At 53.7% G+C, this 26,167-nt stretch overlaps 1 protein-coding gene across 4 annotated transcripts in view; it reads left to right on the top strand.

The window, feature by feature from the left end:
• Positions 1-1,011: 1,011 nt before the first annotated feature.
• The window catches only part of Olfm1 (olfactomedin 1), a 37,219-nt gene continuing 12,063 nt past the window's right edge, over positions 1,012-26,167 (top strand). Inside the window, exons 1-4 of one of the 4 annotated variants that reach the window (XM_032902976.1) lie at positions 1,012-1,449; positions 15,941-16,090; positions 20,385-20,540; positions 22,448-22,667. In XM_032902976.1, the coding sequence (XP_032758867.1) occupies positions 1,384-1,449; positions 15,941-16,090; positions 20,385-20,540; positions 22,448-22,667 (592 nt within the window). In that variant the 5' untranslated portion in view covers positions 1,012-1,383. Of the gene's footprint in view, positions 1,450-13,569; positions 14,005-15,940; positions 16,091-20,384; positions 20,541-21,931; positions 22,270-22,447; positions 22,668-26,167 lie in introns of those variants that run through there. The other 3 variants (XM_032902978.1, XM_032902975.1, XM_032902977.1) reach the window with 3 other exon arrangements.

The following is a 26,167-nucleotide window of genomic DNA, read 5'->3' as shown; positions in this document are numbered from 1 at the left end:
ACACCAGAGCCACTCCCAACCCCTCCCGTCTACCCTACCCACCAGAGCCCACCTCCATCCTCTCTCGGGACATAAAAGCATGGGGCCACGCCCCCTCACAGACCTCCTATTTGCTATTAGGGATTTTCTTTGTAGAATTCATTTTCCTACGACTGAAACCAAAACAATGGGAGCGAATCATCTGAGACGCTTCCACCACCTTCAGCAGCTAAGCTTCTCGGCAAACACCTTGGGTACTCCTCCCCCAACGCGTACAATTTAAGTGGAAGACAAGCCTGGCCCCGAGACAAGCCCCCTACAGTCTAAGACTTTGGGTACAAGGAGAGGGGACAAGGACAGGTTAGGCCCACAGGGACTTAGATGCCCCAGACCTGCTGGAGGACCCTTTTCCGGACCCGTGCTCCTCTCCTGAGCATAGGTATGTGGGGTAAAGAGAGTGACAACCCAAAGACAGATGCCACAACATGTGTATAACAACCTCTGTAGGTGCCACAAACACCAACATAGCTGAGACGCCCGTCCCAACCCCCTCCTGGGTATAGAACACAATACCTCTCCCTGCTCACACTTCAGCCCCTTGCCAACCACCCTACAGGGATGGGAAAAGGCCTCTTCCAGTCTCAGGTGACCTGACTTTGGCTTTCCCTCCCTGCTGCTTCTGGAAACATCCTTGTCACCCTGATGCTTAAAGGTCACCTAAGAGGGACCTGTGCAGCTTATGGGACCTGCCTCTGAAGATGTACTCCACCCAATCTGGACACCTCTCTTTAGTACTTCCCTGGGTGTCATCCTGTCACCACTCAGCTCAGTCTCCAGAGTGGGTCCTGGAGCTCCCCTTGGTTTAAGGCTGGCCAAGATAGACTTATCTGGCCCAGTTCAATTTCCCCCGCCTTTTTGATGTCACATCCTGTCCCAGCCTGCCTCCCCACCGGCCGCCGCCCTCCCTCCTCCCTTCTCCGCGCAAGCAAGGCTCACGGGTCCCTCAGCGCCACCCGCGCCCGCGCCCCTCACCGAGCAAACTTTTGGCATCGCTGCAGCCCGGGCGCGCCGCCGAGCTCCGCAGGGCGCGCCTCTCCGCTGAGCCTGGGCGCGCGGGGACCCGCGTGGCGCGCAGGGAAAGCAAGCGCAGCCCCCGCCCCGCCAGCCCAGCCCTGCCCGAGAGGCAGTCGCGCCGGAACCGGGACCATAAATATGCAGAGCGGAGGCTCAGCGCAGCAGAGCCCGCGCGCCGCCCGCCCCGGCTGCTAAGCAGGCGCCGCCGGAGCCCGAGCCGCGGCCGGAACCCCAGCCCCAACCACAGCCAGGAGCGCGTCCACGTCCCCGCCGCCGCCGACCGCCAGCACCCAGGCCCTGCACGCTAGGACGTCGGAGTGGCCGCGAGACATGCAACCGGCCCGGAAGCTCCTCAGCCTCCTGGTCCTCCTGGTGATGGGCACCGAACTCACCCAAGTACGTGTGACCAACGCCATTTTCCTCTGCCAGGGCTACCGTGAGCCGGGCAAAGTCGGGGAGCTGTCCCCGGGGCTGGGGCTGAGGAGGGGACTGGAGTGCCGGCCGGCCCAGGGCTTGAGGGATGGGTGCAGACTGATATAGACTGGGTTTCCCCAGCCCTGGATCGGAGGGTTACAGCAGCCCCTCTCCTAAGACCACCTCCCTACTCCTGAGAAGTTCAGATGGCAAACTGGGGGCTTCGTTTTCTGGGTTTGGCATCTGGTAGGGAAGACGGAGGCGACAGCCAAGCCCCCAGGCATTCTTGCCAGCGGAGGTACCTAACTCCTGCCTCCCAACACACCCCCCTCGGTCGCCCGACTGTCCCTTTGGGAACAACGCTACCCTCTGCGCGGTGGGCATGGTGCCACTAAGCCCTGGAAGGGCAGCTGCAAAGCGCTCGGGTGCATTGTTGGCTGTCTGTGGAGGATTCGGGGGCTGTGACCACACGCGGCTAGAGGCATGAGTGATGCGCTGTGTGCATGGGGAAAGGCTGGAGATGCCCAGAGCTCCTCTGTCCAGAACAATGTACCGACCGGAGTGTGTCTGGGAGGGTTTTCTCCATTTTAAAATTGCAGCTTGGGAGGCTGTGAGCTTCCAGCTGGGAGGCCGCTTTGCTACTAGGGTGCTCAGGCTAGCAGGGAAGAGCATGCCAGCTTTGGGCTGCTCAGGGGTGACATTAAAATGCCCTTTGTGTGGTGCCACTGTGCCTTGGTCTGAGTTAAGGACCCCCCCCTTGACAGTCAAAAGTCCAGGATGTTGATGGGCAGCCCACCTTTTGGTCCCAACCCTAGGTGCCTGGACCCTCCCTGCTTTTCCCTGTCCATCTCTCAGAATAAAACAGGAAACAAAAGAGAAGGGAGAGACCAGAGAGCAGTCGTGAGACCACGGGCAGAAGACTCTGGAGCAAGCTTCCCTTGTTCACCTAGAAGCCCTTGCTGGCTCGACTGGCTGTGTCCAGGACACACAGTTCAAACTCGACCTGACAGTGGGATTCGTTGCCCCACTTGCCCCCTGTGACTTTTGCCTGGAGCTTCCTGTACAGCCATCCAGTTAGCCCTAGAGAGGGTCTTTGTGGAACTCTGGGAAAGGAGTTTCCTTGGTCCCTCAGGGGAAAGAATGGAGGACAGTGCTGATTGGACATGGTGCATGGATGGATGAATGAAAACACACACACACACACACACACACACACACACACACACACACACACACACCACACCATGCACACACCTGTGTTCCAAAAAGAGCCACACAGATCCTGCTTAGCAGAGTGCCAGCCTTACAAAGGGCAATGCCTTTTTCCCCAACACATCTTGGCATAAAGATAGCAGCATTTCCCCGGTGGTCTTGGAAGTGACTCTCCTCATAGACCCTTTTGCCCTAACGACTTTTCCCCCTTCTGTGAACCCCTAGGCCTCAATTGTCCCACCACAAAATGCTTTTCCACCCTAAATCCTCTACCTGTCTTTTCAAAGATCTGCTGTTATGGGGAGAAAACTTAGTTCAACTTCAGTTAGACCCTTTGTTTCTATGATGGCGTTTGCCCATTTGTCCTAACAGAGCCTGCACCCCAGCAAGGCCCTTCAACAGACCCCTGCACACTCAGTAACCCCACCTCTGGGCTCCAGAAAGGGTTTCCTCCCTGCGGGCTACCTTCAGGACCATGGCCAGCTCCCGGAGCCCTACGCCAATGTTTAAAGACAATGAAACTGTGACTTGCTTGCAGGTTTTCTTAGAAGCTAAGCCCTAAGATTCCTCACCTCTCCTAGCAGGGCCTCTGAAGTCTCCTTTTTAGAATCTTGCCTGGGAAACCTGTTACCCTGACAGTGATGGGATTTCAGCACCAAGTCTCATGAACCAAGATCTCTCAAATCATCCAACCATGTGGAGGAGTCTTGGAAGGCTCAGCTCTCTCTCTGCCTGGGTTCTGTGGTCAGGGGCCCCATTGGGATGGAGACAGGTGGCTCTCACAGTCAGTGGTGACAGCTTGAGATGGGAGGCTGGGCTGCACTGAGTCAGTTAGTCCCTCAGGATATTCATGCCTGGAAATCTGTTTTTTTCAACCCTACTGTGACAAGAAACACGACTCAAACACCTTTGGGCCTCAGAAAGCATCTGTCTCCCACCCAGGCCAAGGAAAGTGCTCTCTGCAGCCACATTTGCTCTTAGTTCTTCCTAACAGTGGGGGCCTAAGATCCCAGGATGGTGAGTGCGCACTGGTACAGGTGGGCACGGGAACCAGCCAGAGATGGACAGGCCATCCCCGCCCATAAGGAGGGCTGCCTGCGGGAACTAGGGAGGCAGGTGGGGGCATGGAGCACGTGCTGGGCCATCTGTCCTCTCAGCAGCTGGCTCAGGATGATCCATTCAATCAAATGCCAAGTACTGATTGACAGCTTGCTCCGTGCAAAGCTGTAGCCCTCCTGAACTTTGTCCTCAGACAGAAGGCCGCTTGGTGTGGCTTTGTTCTATGGTTTTTAATAAAAAGCTGACATTGGTGCTCTTTGAGGGCAGTGTCAGTGACATCGTCCTGAGCCTCCCAGCGGGGCACTGGGTTGTTTATTGTAGCCCTGTTTTGGGGACATGACTGGGGCTCCCTGGTCTCTAGGTCCACACACAGCCCACCCCAAGCCTCGACTTAGATAGAAGTATGATCTGTGGGAGCCCTCATCTATAAGAGCTGGGAAGCTCTGCAACAGTGACCTTGAACCACGGAGGTTGTTTGCATTAGTCACACTAAGCGCTGGGTCAGGTCTTTACCTCTCTGAGTCTGGCCTTCCATCTTTTTAGAAGGAGGAAGATTAAATGGGATGATCTCATCAACTCCTCTGTTATCTGTCCACAGCCAGCCTGCTCCATTTCTGCGCCTGCTCCACTCAGTAGCCCTTTTCTGTCACAAGCCTTCCTTGGCCACCAGCTGGTTGGATTCAGCTCCTTTCAGATCTGAGCTTATGGTGACACACAAATCCAAGTCCTTGTCACCGTCATCTGAGGCAATACACTTTGTGGGAAATTTTGAGGCTCTGCCATGTCATTTAACACAAGAGTGGCTTGCACCAAGTGCTCTAGCTGTCAATGGGAGAAGCTGGGAAGAAGGATGATATCCCAGCTGGGGGCTAGAGTTGTTTCTGGGTGAGCCCAGGCAGGAAGCTGAGAAGGGAAACACAGGAAGAAAAGGGGGCTGCAGAGGCTGTTGTAGACAAAGGACCCAGACCCCTTCTCTCCTGTATACCATGCGCCGGTGGCTGCTGGGGGCCAGCTCCTCATTAGCCATCACACCCAGCCCAGCATGGCTTCACTAACATGCAGTGCCCCAATACCCTAGTGAGGCCAAACCGGTAAATGCTTATAGAGCTTTCCCTCCTGCCTACTACTTCTGAGGCTGTTGCTCCATTTCTGTCGTTACTGAGTGACTTCTGTGCACTTAATCCTGGAGGCTGGTGGACCGTCACTGTAGATGCTTGCAGATACAACAAGTCTCGGCCCACACAGGGCACTTGGCCACACCTGGGTAGTTCTGTGGATGGGACAGGGAGAGGCAGAGCGATGAGGTGATGTTAACTTCATCTCCCAGAATGCCCTGGACACCTTGCTCATCTCCCCAGCCCCTCCCCTCACCCCTGCTCTTCATCTGCCTTGGTCACACAGAATGTGTGATGAGGAGGGTGACAAGGAGCTGGACAGGCAGGACTGGGCTCTTTTCCTAGAGTGAGTTCTCAGAACTCACTCTTTGCTCTACTCAGGGGTGGGTGAGGGCTCTGAACAGGACTGCCCAGCTCCTGGGACACAGCACTCAGATACCTGGGCCTACTTTGCTCACAGGGAGCCTGGAGAACACGGGGGCAGGGGGAGATGAAAAGAGTACTGTAAATCACACACACACACACACACACACACACACACACACACAGAGCAATTTGCTTCCCATTGCCTCTTCAGCCCTCCACAATCAAAAGCTAGTTAGTGGTTGTCTGCCTTGGGTAGTATTTATTATTAAGGTTATCAGGCTCTGCAATCAGTATCAGCGTCGTCACGTAAGGTGATACAAAACTAATTACCAGCTCCACTGAATGAGGTGTGCGAGGAGCTGTGAGGCTGAACTGGCCCGATGCGGAGAGAAGCAGCTTGCAGTCTTGAGAGTGAGGATGCTGTTGCTATGAGGCTGGCAGAGACCAATGGCCACTGGCTAGTCCCCCCCCAGGTGGCCTAAGTCACCACTGCAGACCAAAAGAGGGTGGGAGATGGAAAGTAAAACCTCCACCTCCCCCCCCCTCTACTCTTTTTCAGATTGTCACAGCTAGAGAAGCTCCCCAGGGGCTTGGTGTGGGTAGGTCAGCCATCGCTAAGGGCTAACGCTGTCTGGGTCATCTTTCTATCCGGCATAAATAGGGGGACTGAGCTTTTTATACCATGGTGTCCCTATGACCTAGGGTGGCCTTTGTTCTCCATAGTGTTCTTAAAATGAGGACACTGAGGCTCAGGGAGGGAGAGAAACGTCTGTGGGGGCCCCAGATGCAGACCCAGCTCTGTCTGACACCCAAAATCCAGGTGTCTGCTAAAACAGAGAGAAAAATAAACAGCTCTGTGTCACGAAGCATCTGAGAGAGGAGGTGCCGGCTGTGTCCCCAGGTCACACCAACCTCTCTGGTGCAGAGATGTGGGACAAGATGCTGACATTCAAGGGGAAGCAGGAACAGACAAAGGGTCTGAACCCCGTGGTCGGGGTTCCTGTCTTCCCACTAAGGCTGGGCCCTCGGGTGGGTCCTCTCGCCTGCCGAGACCCAGGGACATCTGGTAATGCGTGCTGGGGCTCCTTTGCTCAGTCTTATAGCAATGCCAGGGGTCAATGAGAGTCCAGAGCTTCTTTGACATTTGTGCAGAATCTTGAGATACCAGAAATCACAAGTAGAACCTGGCCATGTGGAACAGACATCACCTACATGCAGGTCTCTAGATCACGAAATCTCTGCGTGGGTGTGGCCCCGCCACTTGCAAGATCTGTGCAGTTTGGTCAGTGAAGGGATGACCTGGGTCTCCTCAGAGGGATCAGCTCTGTCTATGTGTGACCCGCCCTTTTTTCAGACTTCTTGAGAATAGGTTTTCTGCCTAGACCATCTTCCATTCTCTGCACTTGGGTTAAAGCTCATGGCCACAGCTCAGGTGACAGCTGCTGAGAGTGGTCTCTTGACAGGAATTGTCATAGCTGCCTCTCGCGCCACAGAACTGACACCCCAAAATACAGCTCAGTTGGAGGAGTGCTTGCCTGGTACGCACGCAAGCCTTTCTGAGTTCTGTCCTTGGCACCACTTAAAACAGCCTGGCGGAGAGCCCCTGAGAAGGAGTAGAGGCTGGGGATCCAAAGCTTGGTGTCAGCTGCATAGTGAGTTTGGGGTCAGCCTGGGATACCCAAGACCCCATCTCAAAATAAAATCTGAAGCCAGGTGAGGTGGCTTATGTTCATAATCCCAGAATTTAGGAGGCTGAGGGAGAAGGATTGCCTTGAGTTTGAGACCTGGGCTACAGAATCTCTCTCTCTCTCTCTCTCTCTCTCTCTCTCTCTCTCTCTCTCTCTCTCTCTCTCTCACGCACACACACACATGGGTGTGTTTCTCAGTGCAGCTCAGGGTACTGGTTACACTTAGACAGCATAGCAGAACTCGAAGGAATGGAGAGCGGCTTTCCCAGCAATCGTGCCTTCAGTATGTGAGTCCCTACACCCAGCAGTCCACCCAACACATGGCTGCCCCTGCTCTGTTACATGGTACTGCTTGGCCCGAGTCTATTCTTGTGATTGAGCCGTGTGTGGCTGTCATGGAGAAGGCTTGACTACTGTCCTGTGCCTATCAGTGCCATAGGGACTCACAGGCAGTTTTCCCCCAAGGTAACAGAATCTGTGTTAGAGGTAGCAGAGAACCTTCACAGCTCAGCTTTGGCTCTGCAGTGAAAGGCCGCCATTCACTGGAACAGGCTTCAGAGAAAGTCTAGCTTGGCAAACAGGAGCTTGGTCTACAGAGTTTGATAGCATAAGCATCCGCTGCTGAGCAGATATGACATCTCCATGTTCCTCTACTCCCTGCTGGCCACCCCCAGTCACCGTACTGTCTCTAACATGCATAGTTTAACTCACATCTAGGTCAGGTGCTGCTGCCAGAGAAATCATCCTCAGCCATGGCAGCTCCTGGTAAGGAGGAAATGGAGTCTTTATAGCTTTTGGAAACTGCAGGTTAGCCCCGAAGGGAATGTGTCCTCTGGGAGGTGCCACTCCCAGGGTTTGGCTCCAGCTCTACCAGACAGTTTCTGGGTCTGCGGGCTGAGCCTTCCCACAGACATTAATGAAAGAGGCTAGAGTGAGGCAGAGGCACTGTGGAGAGCAGACGCACACCTAATAAGCCAGAAATACAGAAGATCGGGCATCAGTGGAGACACTGTCTTAGGGACAGCTGAGGGGCATGGAGTCTTTTGCTAGGTAGGAGGGTGTATCACTTGGTCACTGGGAGACTTGAATAGTTGGAACCAGAGTAGAAGAGAAAGGGACACACACACACACACACACACACACACACACACACACACACACACACACACGACGCTGGGTGTGGGGGGAAATGCTGATTCCTTAGCTTCTCTGATTCAGTTGCCCAGTAGTGACCGTATTTACCTAAAACAATTTTATCCAATCCCATAGGTGAGTGAACATCTCACCCCTGAGGACTTATGCACCTTCTCAGAGCTGCCCCAGCAGACAAAATGGCTCTTCTGCGGGCTCAGAGAAAGGATCTTCTCACTGGCTGTTCGGAGGACCTCAGGTCCCTGGATTAGCTGTCTTGCTAGCTCTACTGATAAACCCCAAACTCAGGGGCTTCTGGTGGCTGCAGTGTGGTTCCTACCCATGGCTGGGATGGCCCTGGAACCTCCACCTTCTCACTGAGGGCTACAGGGAAGGACAACCCCTCTCTCCATCACTCCCCGTGATACAGGCAGAGAGCAAGGGCACCAAGACATGAGTAGCCCCCAGAACTGCTCAGAGAAGCCAGCAATAATACCCTTGGACTCTGGATGGTCCAGAGTGCAAGGGATCGAGGCTAAGGTGGGATGGGAGTGGCAAGCACAGCCCCACCCCTCTGTGCTCCCAAAGCCCTGCTCTTCTGAAGGACACACATGGGCTTATGTGGGAGACGGACGGCCTGGCTCCACACAAGGCCTTTTGTGACTGCAGAAGAATGTGCTGGGCTAACTGCAATCATTTTCCTATTTCCAGAATGTTCTGTCTGCCTCAAAGAAAGATGAGAGGGACAGGGACAGGGAAAGAAGCAGCTCCATGTGGAACTTCTTCTCTTAGTCTTTCCGCCCCTGCTGGTCTCTCGGCCCTGTCTCTGTCATCCCTGTCTCTCATCCCCATCTCTGTCCCTCTCTGTCTCTCTCCCTCTCCGTATGCCTCTTTGTCTCTATCTTGCTTTCTCAATGTTCAATGTCTATCCCTATCTGTCTGTCTATCTCTGTATTTCTCTTTGTGTCTTTATTTCAGCCTCTCTATTCCACTCTCTTCCCCTCTCTCCCACCTCCCTTTCCCCTCTCTTCTTCCTTTCAGTTTTTTTCTCTCCCTCTTTTCTTCCTCCTCTCCTGTTCTTCTTAAACTATTTGGAAACAGGCCACATAGACATTGGTATACAGACCTGTCATCCAGACCGTCTTATGGAGCCATCCTTTGCTAGGGAGCATCGAGACCCAACCTGGAGACCCCCTTCCCTCCAGGTGGTCACTGCTGGTCCTGACCCCTGAGCAGGCTCCTGCCCCAGGACCTCCATTCTCCGGTGGTGAGGTGGTGCTAGTGTATTGCACATGCCTATCCTTCATGGTCCTGTCATTGTCAGGCAATTCCTTAGCATCCCTCACCCTCTACGTACCGAGTGCTAGCCCCTGGCAGGAGGGACGTGTCTGGGCAAGTGTCCCACGCCAGCTTGTAGACTTGGCTCTTGCTTTCAGAGTTGAGGAACTCAGGCTATGGAGGGAGGTCAGTATTCTTGTTTCCTGGTCATTGATACAACTGTACAGGTTCCAGGCCAACACTGGTAAGGCGAGGGCATGAGAATAGAGATCTGGCAGTGAGACTCATCACAGATAACAGAACCCCAGGCCTTCTGAGACCTTACCAGCCTCAAGAGCAGGAGCCACAGAGGGCTCTGACTGATTCCCTGGGTCATCAGGACGAGAGCTGTCTGGGTTACACACTCCTGGCACTCAGGAGCCTGGTGCCGAGTCATCCAAGGGGCACTATCATGCTTGTGGGCTCTGCCCTGAGGGTGAGCCGTCTCTCCACACTGCCTTGGCCAAACCTGCTCATCTTCCAAAGCCAAGCAGCTCATATGCAGTGGGGCTGGGGGTAGCAATCTCCTGTAAGCTTCTGAGAGGACCCGGTGACATCCGAGAGACTGTCTGGGCACAGCCCCTGCTCCGTCAGTGTGGTGATTATTCAGTGGCAAACGTGGACCGAGCCCTTGCTTCAAGGGAAATCATGTAGAAAATGGGGTTTGAGTTTCCCTTTAGGAACACTGGCTGTTGGCTGGCACCATGGACGTTTTAATGTAAATGCCTGTATTCTTCCACAATCCAAGGATCACTTCTGGAAGTGCTATGTAGAACACTAAATCACATGGCACTTAACACCAGCTCTTTCAGATGTCCATCGCAAATGCCTTAGGGACAATAGACCCTCCTGCCATTTCTGGGGAAAGACGCTGAGCAGTACTTTGCTCAGACCTGGAAGAATAGAAAGGGTTTACCTTGAACAGCTCAGTTAAGGTGAAGGTGGAGCAGTTGGTACAGATGAGAGAAGCTGGGTACAGTTGGAGATATTGGGGTACAGGTGGAGAGGCTCAAGTGCAGGCGGAAAGGCTCAGGTGGAGGAGGAGAGGTTCAGGTGGAGGAGAGGCTCAGGTGCAGGTGGAGAGGCTCAGGTGCAGGTGGAGAGGCTCAGGTGCAGGTGGAGAGGCTCAGGTGGAGGAGGGGAGGCTCAGGTGCAGGTGGAGAGGCCCAGGTGCAGGTGGAGAGGCTCAGGTGCAGGTGGAGGGGCTCAGGTGCAGGTGGAGAAGCTCAGGTGCAGGTGGAGAGGCCCAGGTGCAGGTGGAGAGGGTCAGGTGGAGGAGGGGAGGCTCAGGTGCAGGTAGAGAGGCTCAGGTTCAGGTGGAGAGGTTCAGGTTCCAGTGGAGAGACTCAAATTCAAGTAAGAGAGACCAGACCCAGGTGTGGATAAAGATGGAGACACACAGGTGCAGGGGGAGAGGCTCAGGTACATGTGGAAAGACACAGGTGCAGGTACAAGTTGAGAAACAGGTTCAAATGAGAGGTTCAGGTGTGGCTACAGGTGTTGAGGCTCAGGTGGAGATGGAGAGGCTCAGGTGCAGGTGGAAAGGCTCAGGTGCAGGTGGAGAGGCTCAGGTGCAGGTGGAAAGATGTTCAATCTGGTGAAAGAGGATCAGATGTGGGTTGGAGCTGGAAGGGAATTCGGTATTCACTGTACACCCCTGTTCCAATCACATTAAGAAATGATCAGATGTGTATTTCTTCCATTCTCTGTCAATCTAGACACATTCTGAGCTTTGATAAACATCAGTGTGGGCAGGGTTAGCATTTCCTTCCACCTGGTCTAATGACTGCCCTTCAATGTCAACTTGGTCCCCAATAGTTCCCCTCTAGTGCATGCAATGTGAGTTGATCAACTGCATTGAGTGCTTTTCATTCATGTGTTAGGGGAGCCTCGAACATCTGGCTCCCCACATAGGCTTAGAAGATCAACTCTTCAAGCACACTACAGTGACCTGTTGTCGTGAGGATGTGAGGCAGTTTCTGGCCAGTGGTACTAAAGGCTACCTACTAATTCCTGGGACTACTTGACCAGACCCAAGCTTCACTGCTGCAAAGTCCTTGAATTCCATTTCCTTTCAAAAGCCCTTCTAGGTTTAGCTCCTCCAGTTCAGGGCAGCAATTGTGGAGATCGCTCACTTAAAACAGAGTCAGGAGCTCTTGGAAACCACTATGGTTATATGGATATATGGTTATATCTCTGTGGTTATAAATCCCCCACCCAGAGGCATGTCAGAGGGCTCAGGGGCATCATGCCTCACATCAAAGCCCAGCTCCACAGCCTGCCCATGACAGGTTGCTGACTGAGCCCATGTTTGTCATTTGAAAAGGTGACAATGACTGTCACCAGAGCCGGCTGGACTTACTCCTACACTGACTCCTTATCCTAATAACACACCACAGAGGAAAGCTACTATTGTTAAGCCCATTTTACAGATGAGAAAGCTGAGTCACAGTAAGGTTCATTATCTAGATCGCTGTCTCGTGGAAGTTTATGGCAGAGCCCTGCTTGACCCCAAAGTCCCTTGACCTCTGGGAGGGACAACTGCCCACAGACAGTGGGAAAGGCTTACTGGTGCTTGGCCATGGAGTGTGCCTAACAAAGACAGTTATGGTCTCCATGCTGCATCTGGCACGGAGCTTAGTGTGTGCTGCACCTTGTATCTTGCACCAAGTGGGTATTCAATAAAAGGGGTGGCTCCTGAGACGGCTTGAGAATTTTGAGGACTGGACTGGGCTGGATTTGAAATTGTTGGTAAACATTAAGTGCGTCTTACCTTTGTGTCATCAGAAGCAAGTGAGTAGACACACAGCCACGGCCCTGAGTCTGTATGGGGAAATGCACGGCAGGGGAAGTAGGGCATCTCTGGATGCTGAATCCAGCAAGACCACTGGGTGTGACTGGCCTGCAGTACCAGCTTTCACTGAGAGATGGTGCCCTTCCCTAACAGTTGTAATTTGCTGGCATCTGACCCAAAACCGAAGGCACCAATGAATGCCATGCATTAACCAGAGAAACAACTCCAATTGACTTCTAGAGCCAGCAGGGCTCACACCCAGCACTCAGGCCAGAATCGTCTTGGCTGTTGAAGTTTTCTCTGCAAATGGGTACTGAACACAGAGAGACAAGCCCCAGGAAGATGTCATATCCCTCTTGGCAGCCACCAGGAAGCCTGCCTTTGTTCTGACGTTTCTTCCAACCCCCTTTCAGGGAGTCTATAATTGACCAGGTGGGCAAGAGTGCAGTGGGAGGTAGGAGGGGTGCGAGTAAGCTGGTTTTCCCTGCCTGGGGCTGGAACAACTTGGAGGAATGCCCACAGGATCTGGCTTTCCTCACCTTAGAGGGCTGCTTCAAAGTCAAAAGCGCTATGAAGTTGTTTTTGCCGGCTGGGCTGCTGGGCTGAGACTTACAAGTCTTGGCACAGACACTGCTGAAGCTTGCCCTGCCCCTGAGCTGTGTCTCTGAAAGGGACCCCTGTCCATCTAAGCCTACAGCATGGACATCAGACACTCTACCCTCCGACGCACGTACCATAGCCCACAAGCAAGGGTGTGGTCCCTCTAGTTCCTCTTGAACCCTACGCTTTCCGCAGTTCCGGATGGTAGGTGGGCGCACTCTCTTTCATCCCCCGCTGTGCACAGCGGGCATACCATCCCCATCCAGTCAAATCCAGTCAATCCCCCTCTGTTCAAATCTGCTCCCAGAAACCCAAGGTGTTCCCCCCGGCTAGGAATTCCAACTGCTCCTTCCTTCTGAGGTAGTTGTCCAAGATCCCAGCAGTGTCTTTCACTTTGTAGCTACCTCTTTACTCCAGCGCTGGCCCTGGAGACTCCACCCAAGCTCTATTTTCCCGCTGGGGCTCATGAGGCACCCCAAACTGACTGGACTCCATCCACCTGCAGCAGGCCGGGCCTCGGCGAGACAGAGCCATGAGGGTGACCGAGAGAGTTGGGGAAGGAGGGCTGTGGATGGGTCCCATGCGAGATTCTTGAGGTTTTATTTATTGTTTTACGGTTTTATCCATCCTCCTGGATGACCCTAACTCTTCGGCCGACGAGTTTGCAGACCTCGCTGCCTGCAGCCAGGGGGCAGCGCGGAGCCAGAGCTCGGAGGAAAAATCCACCCATTTCCTGGGCAGATTGCGTCGGCCGCCGCCCGGCCTTGTCCCCGCCCCCCGGCCGCGGCCCCCGCGCACATCCCGCGCCGCGCTCAGAACCCGGTGGCCCTTCTCGACAGCGGAGCGCGCGGGGACGCTGCAGCGGCGGGCAACGCGGGCAGGCAGCGCGCTCCAGGCAGGGCCGCCTGGTCACCTCCCGGCGCCGGGGCGGCGCGGCGATGGCCAGGGCGCAGAGGGAGGCAGAGACGGGCGGGCGGCGGCGGGCGGAGGGGGCGCGGGGACGCGGCCGGGCGCCCCTGCCCGCCCTGGTGCCGCCGCCTAAGGCTGCCGGGGCGCGGGAGCCGGCGCCGGAGCGGCGCGGGCGCAGGAGACCACTCGAGGCGCGATGTCGGTGCCGCTGCTGAAGATCGGGGTCGTGCTAAGCACCATGGCCATGATCACCAACTGGATGTCCCAGACGCTGCCCTCGCTGGTGGGCCTCAATACCACCCGGCTCTCGGCCGCCAGCGGCGGGACGCTGGACCGCAGCACCGGCGTAAGTGCGCCCGCCTTGAGCCCTCGCGGCCCCTCCTCCCTTCTGCCTCCTCTTGGGTCGAAACCCCGGGCTGGCCCAGCGGTGCGGCACTGGATGGGGTCACCCTGGGAGGGAGGGATGCAGGGGCCGGGGTCACGAGCCCACCCTCCGCCCTACAGCCAAGCAGCGACTCCAGCTGCGGCCACCACCCGCACTCTGGCGTTTCGGGGCGATGCTTCTTGCGCCCGGTCCCCCTGAGGGGCTTGAGGACACCTGCTCTGCTGGTGGTGGGAGGGGTTCAAAAGTCCAGAGTCCTCTTTTACTAATTTTAGGAAATCTTTCTTTGCAAAGCTTAGAAAACTGAAGCTAGGGACTTGGGGACTTAGCCAAGGTCACTCAGCAAGTAAGGGGTGGAGATGCTGCTTAAAGCCCTTTGTGGGCTAGGTCCAGCCAGGACTCAGCTCGCCCTACTTTGTAAAAGGCGGACTGGACCGGCCCAGATCAGAGCTTGTGATCTCACTCGAGTCCCCTAAATCCCAAGGGACCCTTCTGTTCCCATCCCGGTTCGAAGATCTAAGCATCCACTCCGGAGGAGGTTGAGAGGAGCTGGGCGGGACCCAGCTGCCCATCTGCCTTCACCCAACCCCTCTCTACCGGCCTCTGAGATGGAAATCACAATCTCCATGTCCTCAGCAGCTTGCGGGTGGGGAGCGGTGGCCGGGGGTTTGGGGTGCAGGGTCTGGGTAAGGATGACTTCTGTGATAGATGGAGACCACCGTTTAATGAGGGGACCTGGCCTAACCTTCTCTATGGAAAGGACAGGTGGCAGGTGACGGATGAGTCTCTGACCCAACTGCCATCATCTATGACTCTTATTGGGTCTGCCTCTCCTGTTGTTTTAAAATGAGTTTCCCTAGTGCCCTAGTGCCAGGAGTGGTATCCCACTCCTTTAATCCCAGGGGCAGAGGCAGGTGGATCTCTGTGAGTTTGAGTCCAGCCTAGTATACAGAGTGACATTCAGAGCTATGTAATGACACCCTGGCTTAAAAAAAAGAAAAGAAAAGAAAAGAAAAGAAAAATGCCAAACAAAAATATCACCGTGAGTTTCCCTGATAAGGACTTGGCGTGCTTCTGTGTCCTGAGCTGCTGAGGTTGGATGAATGAAATGAAGAATATCACTACCATAGCTTCTCTGCCTTCTTCCCCATCCTCATCTAAAAATAGCAGGGAAGTGCAGGATGCCACGGAAGGGTTTGGAGACCAGGCAGGCTGCAGTGGCAGGAGTGCAGGGGGGTACGGGGGTGTGTGTGTGTATGCAGGAGTCTTGGTAGCTATTGCCCCTGCTGTGTGTCTGAAGGTCAGGGTCATGGGGGTATAGACCCTGCAAGGTGAACCTAGCCACTCACAGCTCTGGGTCCTGGGTGGTCTTTGGGCAAACCCTCAGGACTGAGGTTAAAGGTGACCCTTACACACCGTATTTGTTGACATCCACCAAATGGCTAGTGGGCGAGGAGAGCTTCATGGAGTTGGAAATCAACATTTAGCCAGGATGCGTTCGGGGATACAGCACAGCTCTCGGTCGGCCATTGTTGCTCTCAGTTCTTAGGTACTGACTGGGGGCTGTTAACAATGGCACTTGTTTCCAAGTGTTAGGGAACAGGAAATCAAGGGTTGTCTGCACCTTGCTGGGAGAAGAGGGTGTCTGGCTTCCTAAGCTGTTAGCCATTGGTTTCTTATATGGTCCCTCACCCAACCCAGTGCATCTGCAGCCCCACCCACCTCCCCCAGCATTAATTTGGTTAGAGGTCAGAAACTCTTAGCATCCAGGGTTGAACATGTATTTTAGGCACTATTCCTCTCCAATCTACTTGAGCCCTCAGCACCCAGGTACAGGTCTCCCTCATCCTCACACTCTCTCTTTCTCTCCTCATGCCCTTCCCTGCCTGCCCCTCTCCAGGTGTTGCCCACCAACCCCGAGGAGAGCTGGCAGGTGTACAGCTCTGCCCAGGACAGTGAGGGCAGGTGTATCTGCACGGTGGTCGCCCCCCAGCAGACCATGTGTTCACGGGATGCCCGCACAAAACAGCTGAGGCAGCTACTGGAGAAGGTGAGTCCGTGCAGGGGTATTGTGAGCTTGCACATGCAGAGTGCGGTGTGGCAGCCCGAGGCTCGGCTAGGCTGCAGGGCCCACCCCAGGGCTTCCCTAGCATGGCCCTGCTCTAAAAACTTGTGAATGAATGAATGGGCAAATGGGCAGATGGCTGCACCGATGGGAGTATGGAAAAAGGACAGGGGTGGCCCTGGTGGGGAGATGAACAAACACACCTGCTTCCTGGGCTCTGAGGGCTCTAGGAAGGGGCTTGTTGGGAAAGCCAGAAGCATGGCTCTCCTTCATCACAGGCCGTTTCTCCTCCGAGCAATGCTTGGGGTCTGCTTCAGAGGCTCTGCAGTGCTGCCAGGGAAATGGTGGGCTCCAGGAACCCGGCACACTGGCTCTCCATGGGGGTGTTTCTGTGCCACCTGGCTAGTTGCTCCCACCACGGACGCTCCTAGTGGCGGCTTCCCAACATGAGGGCAGCGGTGTGTCCATGTGCACATTCAGGGTCTTGTCTCCATTCACTGTCACAAGACCTGAACTTGTCACGCCTCAGATTGATGTCCCCAGGCCGCACAGCTGGCTGGAAAGGGAGCTAGTCCAAGTCATTGGACAGCTATCTTCCTGTTGGGGTTCTGTTTCTTGTCTGCAGGAACCCTAGATTCTGAAGCTGACTCAGTATTACAGGTCTCTGGGGTGTTGCCATGGGGAGAAGGGAAAATGAGGGGCTTTTCTGTCCTGCCCATCCCCCTCTCCCAAGAAAAGATGCCCCCAGGGCATGAAATCATCTTACCCAGAGACAGTGGGGGTCACATGTCTCTGTCTCTGTCTCTCTCTCTCTCACACACACACACACACCACACACCACACACACACACACACACATACACCACACACACAACCACACACACACACACACACACACACACACCACACAGACACCCCCAGAAATCTGAGGCTTTCCCACTGATTGACTTTGGACTTTTCAAGCCCTCACCTGGGTAAGATCTGCGGGGTGAGGCGTCCTCTGTAACCCTGGGAACAGAAATCATCTTTGCAAAGGCAGAATATCATTAGAGCCCAGCTTGACCCCTGCCAGGACCTGACCTTCCCAGCCAGAGCTGGTCTATCTGGGCTCCCACACCTTGGGCAAACCCCTTTCCTGGGCTCAGCTGCTGAGGCAGGAAGCAGCCTGGGGGTTGGGATGACGCCAGGGTTGTTACCAGTCCCTGTGTGGAAGAGATCTGGGACCTTATTTTCCATCGTGGTATCTGTGAGGCTGGCTCACTCCAAAGGGGTCGCGTACGTGTTGGTTTCTTGGCCTGCTTTGCCACCTTTCACCACCAGAGTAAATCGCTTGAAAAGAGTTCAAGTAAAATATATTTAACAGTTCCTTGCGGACATTTATTTACACCAAACTAGACAGGGGCCTAATTGAGCCTTTAATTATTCAGAACGGTAGCAAAGGGGCGGGGCTGGGGGTTACTAAGGCCCAAGCCAGGGGCCCTGGGAGAAGGGCAAAGCAGGAAAGTGGTTCCAGAAAGCTCTAGGGGCCCCTGAGAATGAGGCCGCACAGCTTTCCTCTCTGCCGATGCAGGCCACAGTTTTGCTGCTTAAAAATTTAAAGCCCCATTTCACGTGGCGCAGACTCTATTTTGGGAGGGCCTGCGCACTGGCTGGAGAGAGGCCCTTCATTTACTGTGCCTGCCAGCATCGATGAGGCAAGCCTGCTCTGCCATCCGTGCGCTAAGGCTGAGCCTGGTCCACACGCCTCCTTTCTCCTCTACTTTGCTTTTTCCCTGCCTGTGGGGCGGGCCAGGCTTGGCACCTGCCATTTTGGGCAACGGCAGAGAAGGCTCTCGATTCCTTGGGTCCCTTTGCACCCTGGGACCGGTTCTGCGTTGCCCCCTTCCGGCTTCCTGTTAGACCCACCTGGTTGCACAGCAGGTCAGGTCTCAGGCCCTAAAGTCTCCAGTTTGGTCCAACCAGAGTCCTTGCGTGCATGTGCAGCTCCTCTGGGGAGGAGGGGATGAGGCTGGAACCAGGAGGGAACTGTCCTCCGAAGAACACAGGATAAGGGTCCAAGAGCAGAGGCTCTGTAGTCCCCGACCTTGAGCTGGCTGCATGATGAGGCCAAGTTTCTTAACTTCTGAGCTGGCATATCTGTGTTGGCACGCGGGACCCAGAAGGGCTTGCCCTCCAGGGTTTTATGAAGATCGAGTGAGATAAATAACATAGCTGGCTCAGGCCGGTGCTTACATGAGCTATAAACATTAGCAATTAGTCATTCCCAGGTGGGAGACCGGTGTGGCTGCCGCGCGTGCTCCAACCCCAATTCATGGCACCTGCTGCCACGGTGGCTAAGACTATCCCATGACCTTGTGACCTTGAATGTGCTGGTTGGCTTCTGGAAACTGCTGGAAGTAGGAGTGTGTGGAAGCGGTTCTGTTTTGGAAGACATAATGGTTGGCCAGAAAGCGGGGTCACACTTTAGTTCACCTTACAGCAACCAAGCTGTTTGGTGCCTTTAAGGTTTTTGTTGTTGTTTTTGTTGTTTGTTTGCTTGTTTGTTTTAATGTTAAGGTTAATCTTTACATTTGAAAATTCATTAAGAGCATCGGGCCCTGGTAGGAAGGACAAAAGTCTCCCGCCCACACCGTGCTGTCTTGTGTTGGACTGAGCCCCTTCCCACACCAAACCCTGCCCACTATTTGATTGGCTGACTGTTGAGCTGTGTTCCTCCCGGTGTCACATCTCCAAGAAAGAGACTAGGAAGGGAGGCTTTGGCTAGAGATGGCCAGGCGGCAGCACAGGCTTCCTGCGTTGGCTGACCTCATTCTGGACTCAGGTGTGGGTGAAGCCCCCACTTTCACCTTCCAAAGTGCCAAAGTGGTATTGTTCCCGAGTCCTTCGAGTTCATCCCAGAGGACTCCTTGGGGGTAGTGGCATTTGGGCAGGTCCTGGAAGGGTGGACCAGAGCAAAGGACCTCTTTTCCCACAAGAAGTTCTTCAGCCATTCAAAGGGAGATCAAGCAGACAGAGAGCGGCTCTATTTGAGCGTCTAAGAAAAGGGGGCAGCGTCGCAGTCAGCCCTTGCAAGGCTGTTCTGTACATTGAAATGTAAAGGTGAATCCGTGTGTTGTTTTCAGGTCCTAAAATCCCATATGGTTTTAAGTGCTGAGATGGGCAATATCTTCCCTTGGCCAGTGAGAAGGCCTCTAGTCTCTCTCCCCATTTTACTCCACTTACTGGTCTGAAGGATTTGTACTGGGCGATGGGAACCCTCCCGGCGCTGTGTTGACCACTGTGCAGTGAAACCACACCTCTGTCCCAAGGACTCTGTTCCTCAGAGGGGATCTTTTTCAAATCCAAAAAGAAAAAAGAAATTTTTTTTTTCAGCAAGAAGACCTGCCATTCAGAAAGCACCTTCCTTGCTAGTAATTGGATTAGATTCTGAGACAATGACCCAACCCACTGCGGCATCCTCAGCGCCTTGCTTCCCCGCCCCCCTCGCCCCTGGTGAGCATACATTCTCGCAGAAGCCATAGCCAGTTTCCTGAAAATGAAATGTGCTGGCAGGTGGCCCCACCAAAACTGTTTTTCTTTGACGCTCTCTGGAATCGTGCTGAATAATAGAGTCCCATCTCGAGGCTACACTCCATTCAACAATGCCCGTAAGGATGTAAAACAGCGATTCTTCATTTGCTGGGTGATTGATTCCTGACTCTGCATTCTGAATGTGCGTGTTTGCCGAGCAGTCATCTGCCCATGATATTGTGGGGGTGATGGATGGCGTATGCGGTGGGGGGGGAAGGCTCGGCACAGAGCCTGGAGCAGCTCTCTGCCCCTTCCTTCCACACTTACAACACCAATGCTGTCTGCAAGGACACTCCAGGAGACTTAGGGGTGGGAAGAGGGAATTTACACCCTGGGCCGGCTTGGTGTCGCTCTGGGTTCATCTCTCACTGTGTGCACTTGCCTAACACTGCCAGCCACTCCCCGACTTGAGTGGAAACAGGTCCCACCCATAAACGTAGAGTGAAATGGCCCCGCAGCCCCGTGCTTCCCTGATCTGTCAGAGTTCTCCTGAAGAGGACGGAGAACGTTTACCCAGCCAATCCTCGGTGCTTGGGGAGTTCTTGGTCCTAACGGCCTGATGCTGGTGATTAACTGGTAAATCGCATTTGGACCACTCCTGGCTCCGGGGTGGTGCTGTGGGAAAGGCCAGCCTGGCTGAGGAGGAGACAGAGGAGACTGGCTGGCATCTGCTGCAGCTCTTGCCTTGAACCTGTTACCCTCTTGACAGGTGCAAAACATGTCTCAATCCATAGAAGTCTTGGACAGGCGGACTCAGAGAGACCTGCAGTACGTGGAGAAGATGGAGAACCAGATGAAAGGCCTGGAGTCCAAGTTCAGGCAGGTGGAGGAGAGCCATAAGCAGCATCTGGCCAGGCAGTTCAAGGTACGCCGTCCTCCGGAGCTCTTGTCCTCCTCCCCTCCCTCCTCCCTCTTTCTCCTCCCTCCTCTCCTCTTCTCTCCCCCTCCAAATCAGACAACTTTCTTTCCCCTCCTGCTTCCCTTTCCCCACAGAGAGGGGCTGTGGTGTTCATGTGCCCGGGGAGCACTGCCCGGGGAGCACTGCAAGTATTGTTCTCTGCCTTGCAAAACTCTGGTTGTAGAGAGGCCACCCACTCTGGCCACCGAAGTGGGTGGGGCTTAGTCAGCCCCTTTATCATACCCTGGCCTCTCTGTCCTTCCTCATCAACCAGTAGAAAACAGGGGTCCCAAGCCCCCGCTCCTCTAGCCGAGGGGTATTAGCTGGGCTGGGTATCATTAGAGGCCCTTGGCATTCCACAGCTGCTGCAGGTAAATCACATTAGCCAAGGATTAGCTTAATTGATTAGAGCCATTTCTAGGCCCTGATCACTCAGGGCAGTTTTTCACTTCTGACCTAATTTAGCCGTGACAAGGCTCACTGTAGATGCCGCTGAGTTAAGTGTTCTGCGTCTCCGTGTGACCCTGGCTGTTAAAAGCTCACTTCCTCTGACCTGAAATTATATATACATATGTACAAGTATGTATATATACACGACTCTCCACTAGGACTGGGCTGGGAATTATCTGCCACCTTAATTAAGGTGTTCATGCATGTTAATTAGGAATCGGGCCCAGATGTAAATGAACAGGTCAAATTACACGGCCGCTTGGCTGGAAACCGCTGAGCGCTTCTCTCTCCTCCCTTCCTCTCACGCTAATGTCATCCTTTGATGCACTCCCTACGTGAAGCAGGAACTAATCCTCCTTTTAAAAGCGGTACATTAGGTAGGCAAAATGGCAAGCTAATGAAGTTATAAATCTACGTTATAAATAAGATAATAGCAGGCGGATCCCACCGAGGCCAACTAAGGCTCAGTTCTTGTCCCAGGCAGGGAGACGCCCTGTCCCTTTGCCGTCACGACTTACCTTACAGACCCAAAAGAGTTTGTTTCTGTCCTGGCCAGCATCTGCCCTCCAGTGCTTGGCTGACTGAAGACAGAAGTGTCTTCAGTGACATGCGGTAGCTCCCCTTGCAGAATGTCATCCTCAGAGCACCCTCTGAGATCTAAAGTTGGGGGTCTCTGAGACTCTGGGACAGCAAGAGCAAGCAAGCCCTTGCCTTTTAGGCTATAGTCGCTGCATGAAGGGATCTCAGCAGAAACCATGAGGGCGTCCCACACCATCTGAGTAACTTGTTTTACTATGATTAAAGTGTGATTCTTCTTAAGTGACCATGCAAATATATGTCTTTTAATGGCTGTTTGAGGCAGGCTAGTGAGCTAGCTTTTCAACGGTGTTTCATTTTCTTGCTTGCAGGGCTAACTTAAAGAGTTTTTTCAATGCGCCAGTGACTGAAGAAGCAGTCCCCCCATGTAACCATGAGAGAGCCAGAGAGCTTTTTGCACCATGCATTTTTACGATTCTTTTCCAATCCTTAGCGCCATTTCACTAAGGAACCTTGAATCCAGCCAGGATCCTCCTTTTGCATGCGACTCTAGATGCATCCCATGAATAGTTTGAACCCTTCCTTGTCAATGCACTTTTTGAAAGAGAAAGAAAAAAAAAAAACCCCACAAACTTTGTGTATGTGACCTAAAGCATGTAACTTTAAGATGCTGCATTCTCAACTGACTAATAAAGGCCTTTCCCAAATATTGTGGTGTTCTGAGGACTGTTTAATACGCTCTCCTGACTCACTGGGACCCGCTAACTGACGGACTGCTAAGACGGGAGTGTGCACACCTTCCCTCTCGTAGGGAGAAGCCAGGCCGAGGCAGGGTATTTCAAGTTTTTGCACGCATCGCACTGAACCAGCTTATTTTAACCTTGCAGGCAATAAAAGCGAAAATGGATGAACTTAGGCCTTTGATTCCTGTGTTGGAAGAGTACAAGGCCGATGCCAAATTGGTATTGCAGTTTAAGGAGGAGGTCCAGAATCTGACGTCAGTGCTTAACGAACTGCAAGAGGAAATTGGCGCCTATGACTACGATGAACTTCAGAGCAGAGTGTCCAATCTTGAAGAAAGGCTCCGTGCATGCATGCAAAAACTAGGTAGGCCCAGCGCCCTGCCGGTGTGGCACTGTCTGACTCTGCCACACACGCGGGTGTAGGGAGCGATGCTGAAGCCACGGTGCCTGCCTGGCCTCAGCAGGTGATGGCTGCATCAGGGCTTCTGGGTAGGGCCACCCAGAGAGAGCAGCAAGAAGTGCAGGCAACACCCACCCCAGGGCATCACCCATGTCCAAGCCCCGTGTCAGGGCCAGTTCTAGACCCCACTGAATCTAACATTTGGGGAAAAATACGATGTTAGATGCCACATGCTATTGGGTGGGTGCACATGTGTGCACAGGTGTGAGTGCTTAACATGCATGTGTGTGGTCCGTGCATGTGGTTTTAGGCTAAATCTAAAGGGCTGGAAACACATCGCCAACCAGGTTAAGAAGAGAACTGATAAGACACATTGAGACAATGCGTCAGGCTTAGTTGGAATTAAAAAAGGGGGTACAACTTCAGGTTGTATTGGCAGAGCGAGTGGGGGCCGTCCGTTGGAGGCCTGGGTGGAGTGGACTCGTGAGCCAGGCGGTTTGCCTCCCTCTCAGACTCGTGTTCCCTGACAGTCCTGAGGTGGGGGGCATCTGGGTTCTGATTACCCGGTGGCGTTGGCCATACTGCATGTGTGATTGATTATCTAGGGTCATTTTTAAATCGTACGTACTCCGTCCCGATACCAGCGTCAGCACTCCGCCATAGAGCCTGACCAACTCATTTGTTTTTCTAGCATGTACTTATTACGGTGACTTTGCCTCCAGAAAGATTTTTGGGGACTCTGTGTGATGCTCTGACTCAGTCCCTCCTTCATCCACCCCTTACAAATTTAAAACACCCCAAGGAACAAACAGCCTTTCAAAAGCCTTGGCGTGGACCAAGTAAGTGGTTCTGTTGCAGAGCAAACACAAGGACCTGGGTTCGGTACCCAGAACTCATGTAAAAAGAACCCTAGAGCTAGGAAGGGGAGACTCAGGGCTTGCTGGCCAGCCAGCATGGCTCACTTGGGAAGTAATAGGGTGAGAGACCCTGTCTTCTGGCCTCCACAGGAGCTCGCGCACACGCGTGTGCACCTGCACAGACCTACACACACACACACACACACACACACACACTCACACACACAGATCCTTGGTGTTAGATGACGAATGACACTAGACAAGTAGTCTCGTGACTCTCAGTGGCTGCTCCCGATTTGTCCCCAGTGAAGGTGTGTAAAGTTGAGGTCTCACAGGCCTCATGAACTAGGAAACTATGCTGGGCACTGGGGACTAATCGTTTTGAAGACACACTTGCAGGGTCACCAAGGAATCATGTCCCATGTATATCCTTGCTTTTGTGCCTCACGAAACCCATGACCCATTGTGGAGGGGCTGTAGTGTCAGTCAGCCCGTGTGTGGGTCTGGATGTGAGCCTCCTCCATTGTCGGGCTGAGGAGCAGGCTATGGGTCCCTTCCAGTCTTCCCTTGGCTTTCCACCATGGCTTTTCTTCCCCAACCTTTACAGCCAAGCACTTAGCTATCTTCCTGGTCTCTGAAGAGCCTAGAGACTGGGCTTGCTATTTATTCCCTCAAAATGCTGTTCCCCGTCCCAGGTGACCAGGCTGGGTGTCATGCCTAAAAGGAACCAAGAGAATCCAGATGGAGACCATGGTGGGACATTACCAAGGCCATCAAGCTAGTGGGCCTTTGGGAGAGGGGGGCAGCGCACACGACTCTCCAGGTTATCTCAGGCTATCCAGACTTCCCATCTGTCTACAGCCTAATTTTAGCAGTCTCGTGAATTTACCTTATGGCTAGGATCTTGGGGCTTTCACATGGCTGCCCTTGGGCTGTGAAGGCATGTCATTTGGGAACAAGGAGAGAATGATAAAACCAGTTAATCCCACCCTGGGATGCACCAGCGAGGTCACCTGAGGGGCTTCAGTAATCCTGTACTTGAAGAGAAAGGGCAGCGGGGGTTGGGTAGTGAGCTGTGAGCCCCCAGTCTGGGTAGCCCTGGGGTGCTGAGCTATAAAATAGTGAAAGTAGCAAGAACCACTCAATAGTAGGTGCCTTTCCCAGGTCCTTCCCACCATCTTCCATTGCAATGTCTCCTGATTTGCAACACAAAGGCACAGAGAATCTTTGGGCCCTAGGGTCACTATTGTTGATAGTGTTTGTGTCACCAGCTCTGCACTGCCTGGCTCAGAGGAGCTGGGAGTGTGGTAGATCAGTAAGCCGGTGGGTGGGGGTGGGGGGTTGGGGAGAGGAAATAACCGGAAGGATAAAGGGACAGAGGGAGGCTGAGCTAATGGTAGATGCACAGGCAGGTAGAGGATTGGTCAATGGCCGGGTGATAGATAAGCAGCTGATGGGAACAGGTGGCAGACGGTTGACTGATAGGTCTATAGATGGGGTTAGCGTCTGTCCCAGGCCTTCATTCAGCCCAGGAACACAAGGACTAATACCCTATGGCTGCTTAATTCAGTCTTTGCTTTAGCCTTGCTGGGAGGCCTCCCTAGCAGCCTGCTAAGGGGATGGCAATCCCCAGGATGCAGCCTCTGGCTGTGGGCAGCACTCACTGCTGGCCCAGTGGGTGGAACTCTACACGTGCGGAAGCTCGATAGTTGAGTGTTAGTCCTTAAGTCCTCAAGCCCCAGTCTCCTTGGTGTGTCTGCCTTAGCAGATGCTTGGTTACATTTACCCGGAGTGAGGGGGTAAAGGCTCCCGAGTTTCTCAAAGTCTCTCATCGGAGCTGCCCTGGTTGGCTCTTTCCTTCACATCAGATGGCGAAAATTCCTTCACACATGCAGAATCACAAGGCAAGGTCCAGAGTAACAGTTGCTCCTGGTTCCTTGGTGGGGTGGCCTGCTTTTCTAAGTGGCCTAGCCAGGTCCTGGAATTTGAAACATCTTCCTTCTGGACTGAGCTTAGGCATAACAAGTCTTGGGTCTTTTCTGGGAAGTGCAATCCCCTGGAGCAAGTCTTATCCACGGGCGGGAGAGAGGCAGCACTATCCAGAAGCCTGGTTGCTGCTGAGAGGATGCTGCCCCGTCAGATCTGGACAGTTAGCCTGGGTAAGGCCAGAACTTGGGCCTCAGCACACCAGACTTAGGCCACACTGGTGCTGCAGGCTTCCTTGGTCACTGTTACCATGGAGGACTGGCTGGCTTAAATGACCTCCCTGTCATACCATCCTGGCACTGATGCCAAGGGCTCTCTGGTGGGGTTTTTTTCTTTCTGAAGATGGGTTGGAAGACCCCCGAGAGCTAAGGCCAACCCAAGGGGAAAGAGTAGATTTTACTCTACGCAAAATAAGTCTTAGTAAAGCTGTGGCTTCCACTTACAAGTTGCCTGCCAGACAGGTGAACTTTCCACCCAGCATCCACGCCACTAGGATTCTAATTGCAGGTTTCTGATCTGGTCAGGAACGCTGGCTGCCGTGCCGTGCTACTCTGTGAGCTCCTATATGCTCTCCAAGGAAGACCAAAAGACGCCTTCCTAACACTTGAGATGCCAGAGTCA

Source organism: Rattus rattus, chromosome 5 (assembly GCF_011064425.1).
Source record: "Rattus rattus isolate New Zealand chromosome 5, Rrattus_CSIRO_v1, whole genome shotgun sequence".
Lineage (NCBI taxonomy): Eukaryota > Metazoa > Chordata > Mammalia > Rodentia > Muridae > Rattus > Rattus rattus.
Note: the sequence above shows the minus strand (reverse complement) of the source record. Positions and strands in the feature narration are given on the sequence as shown.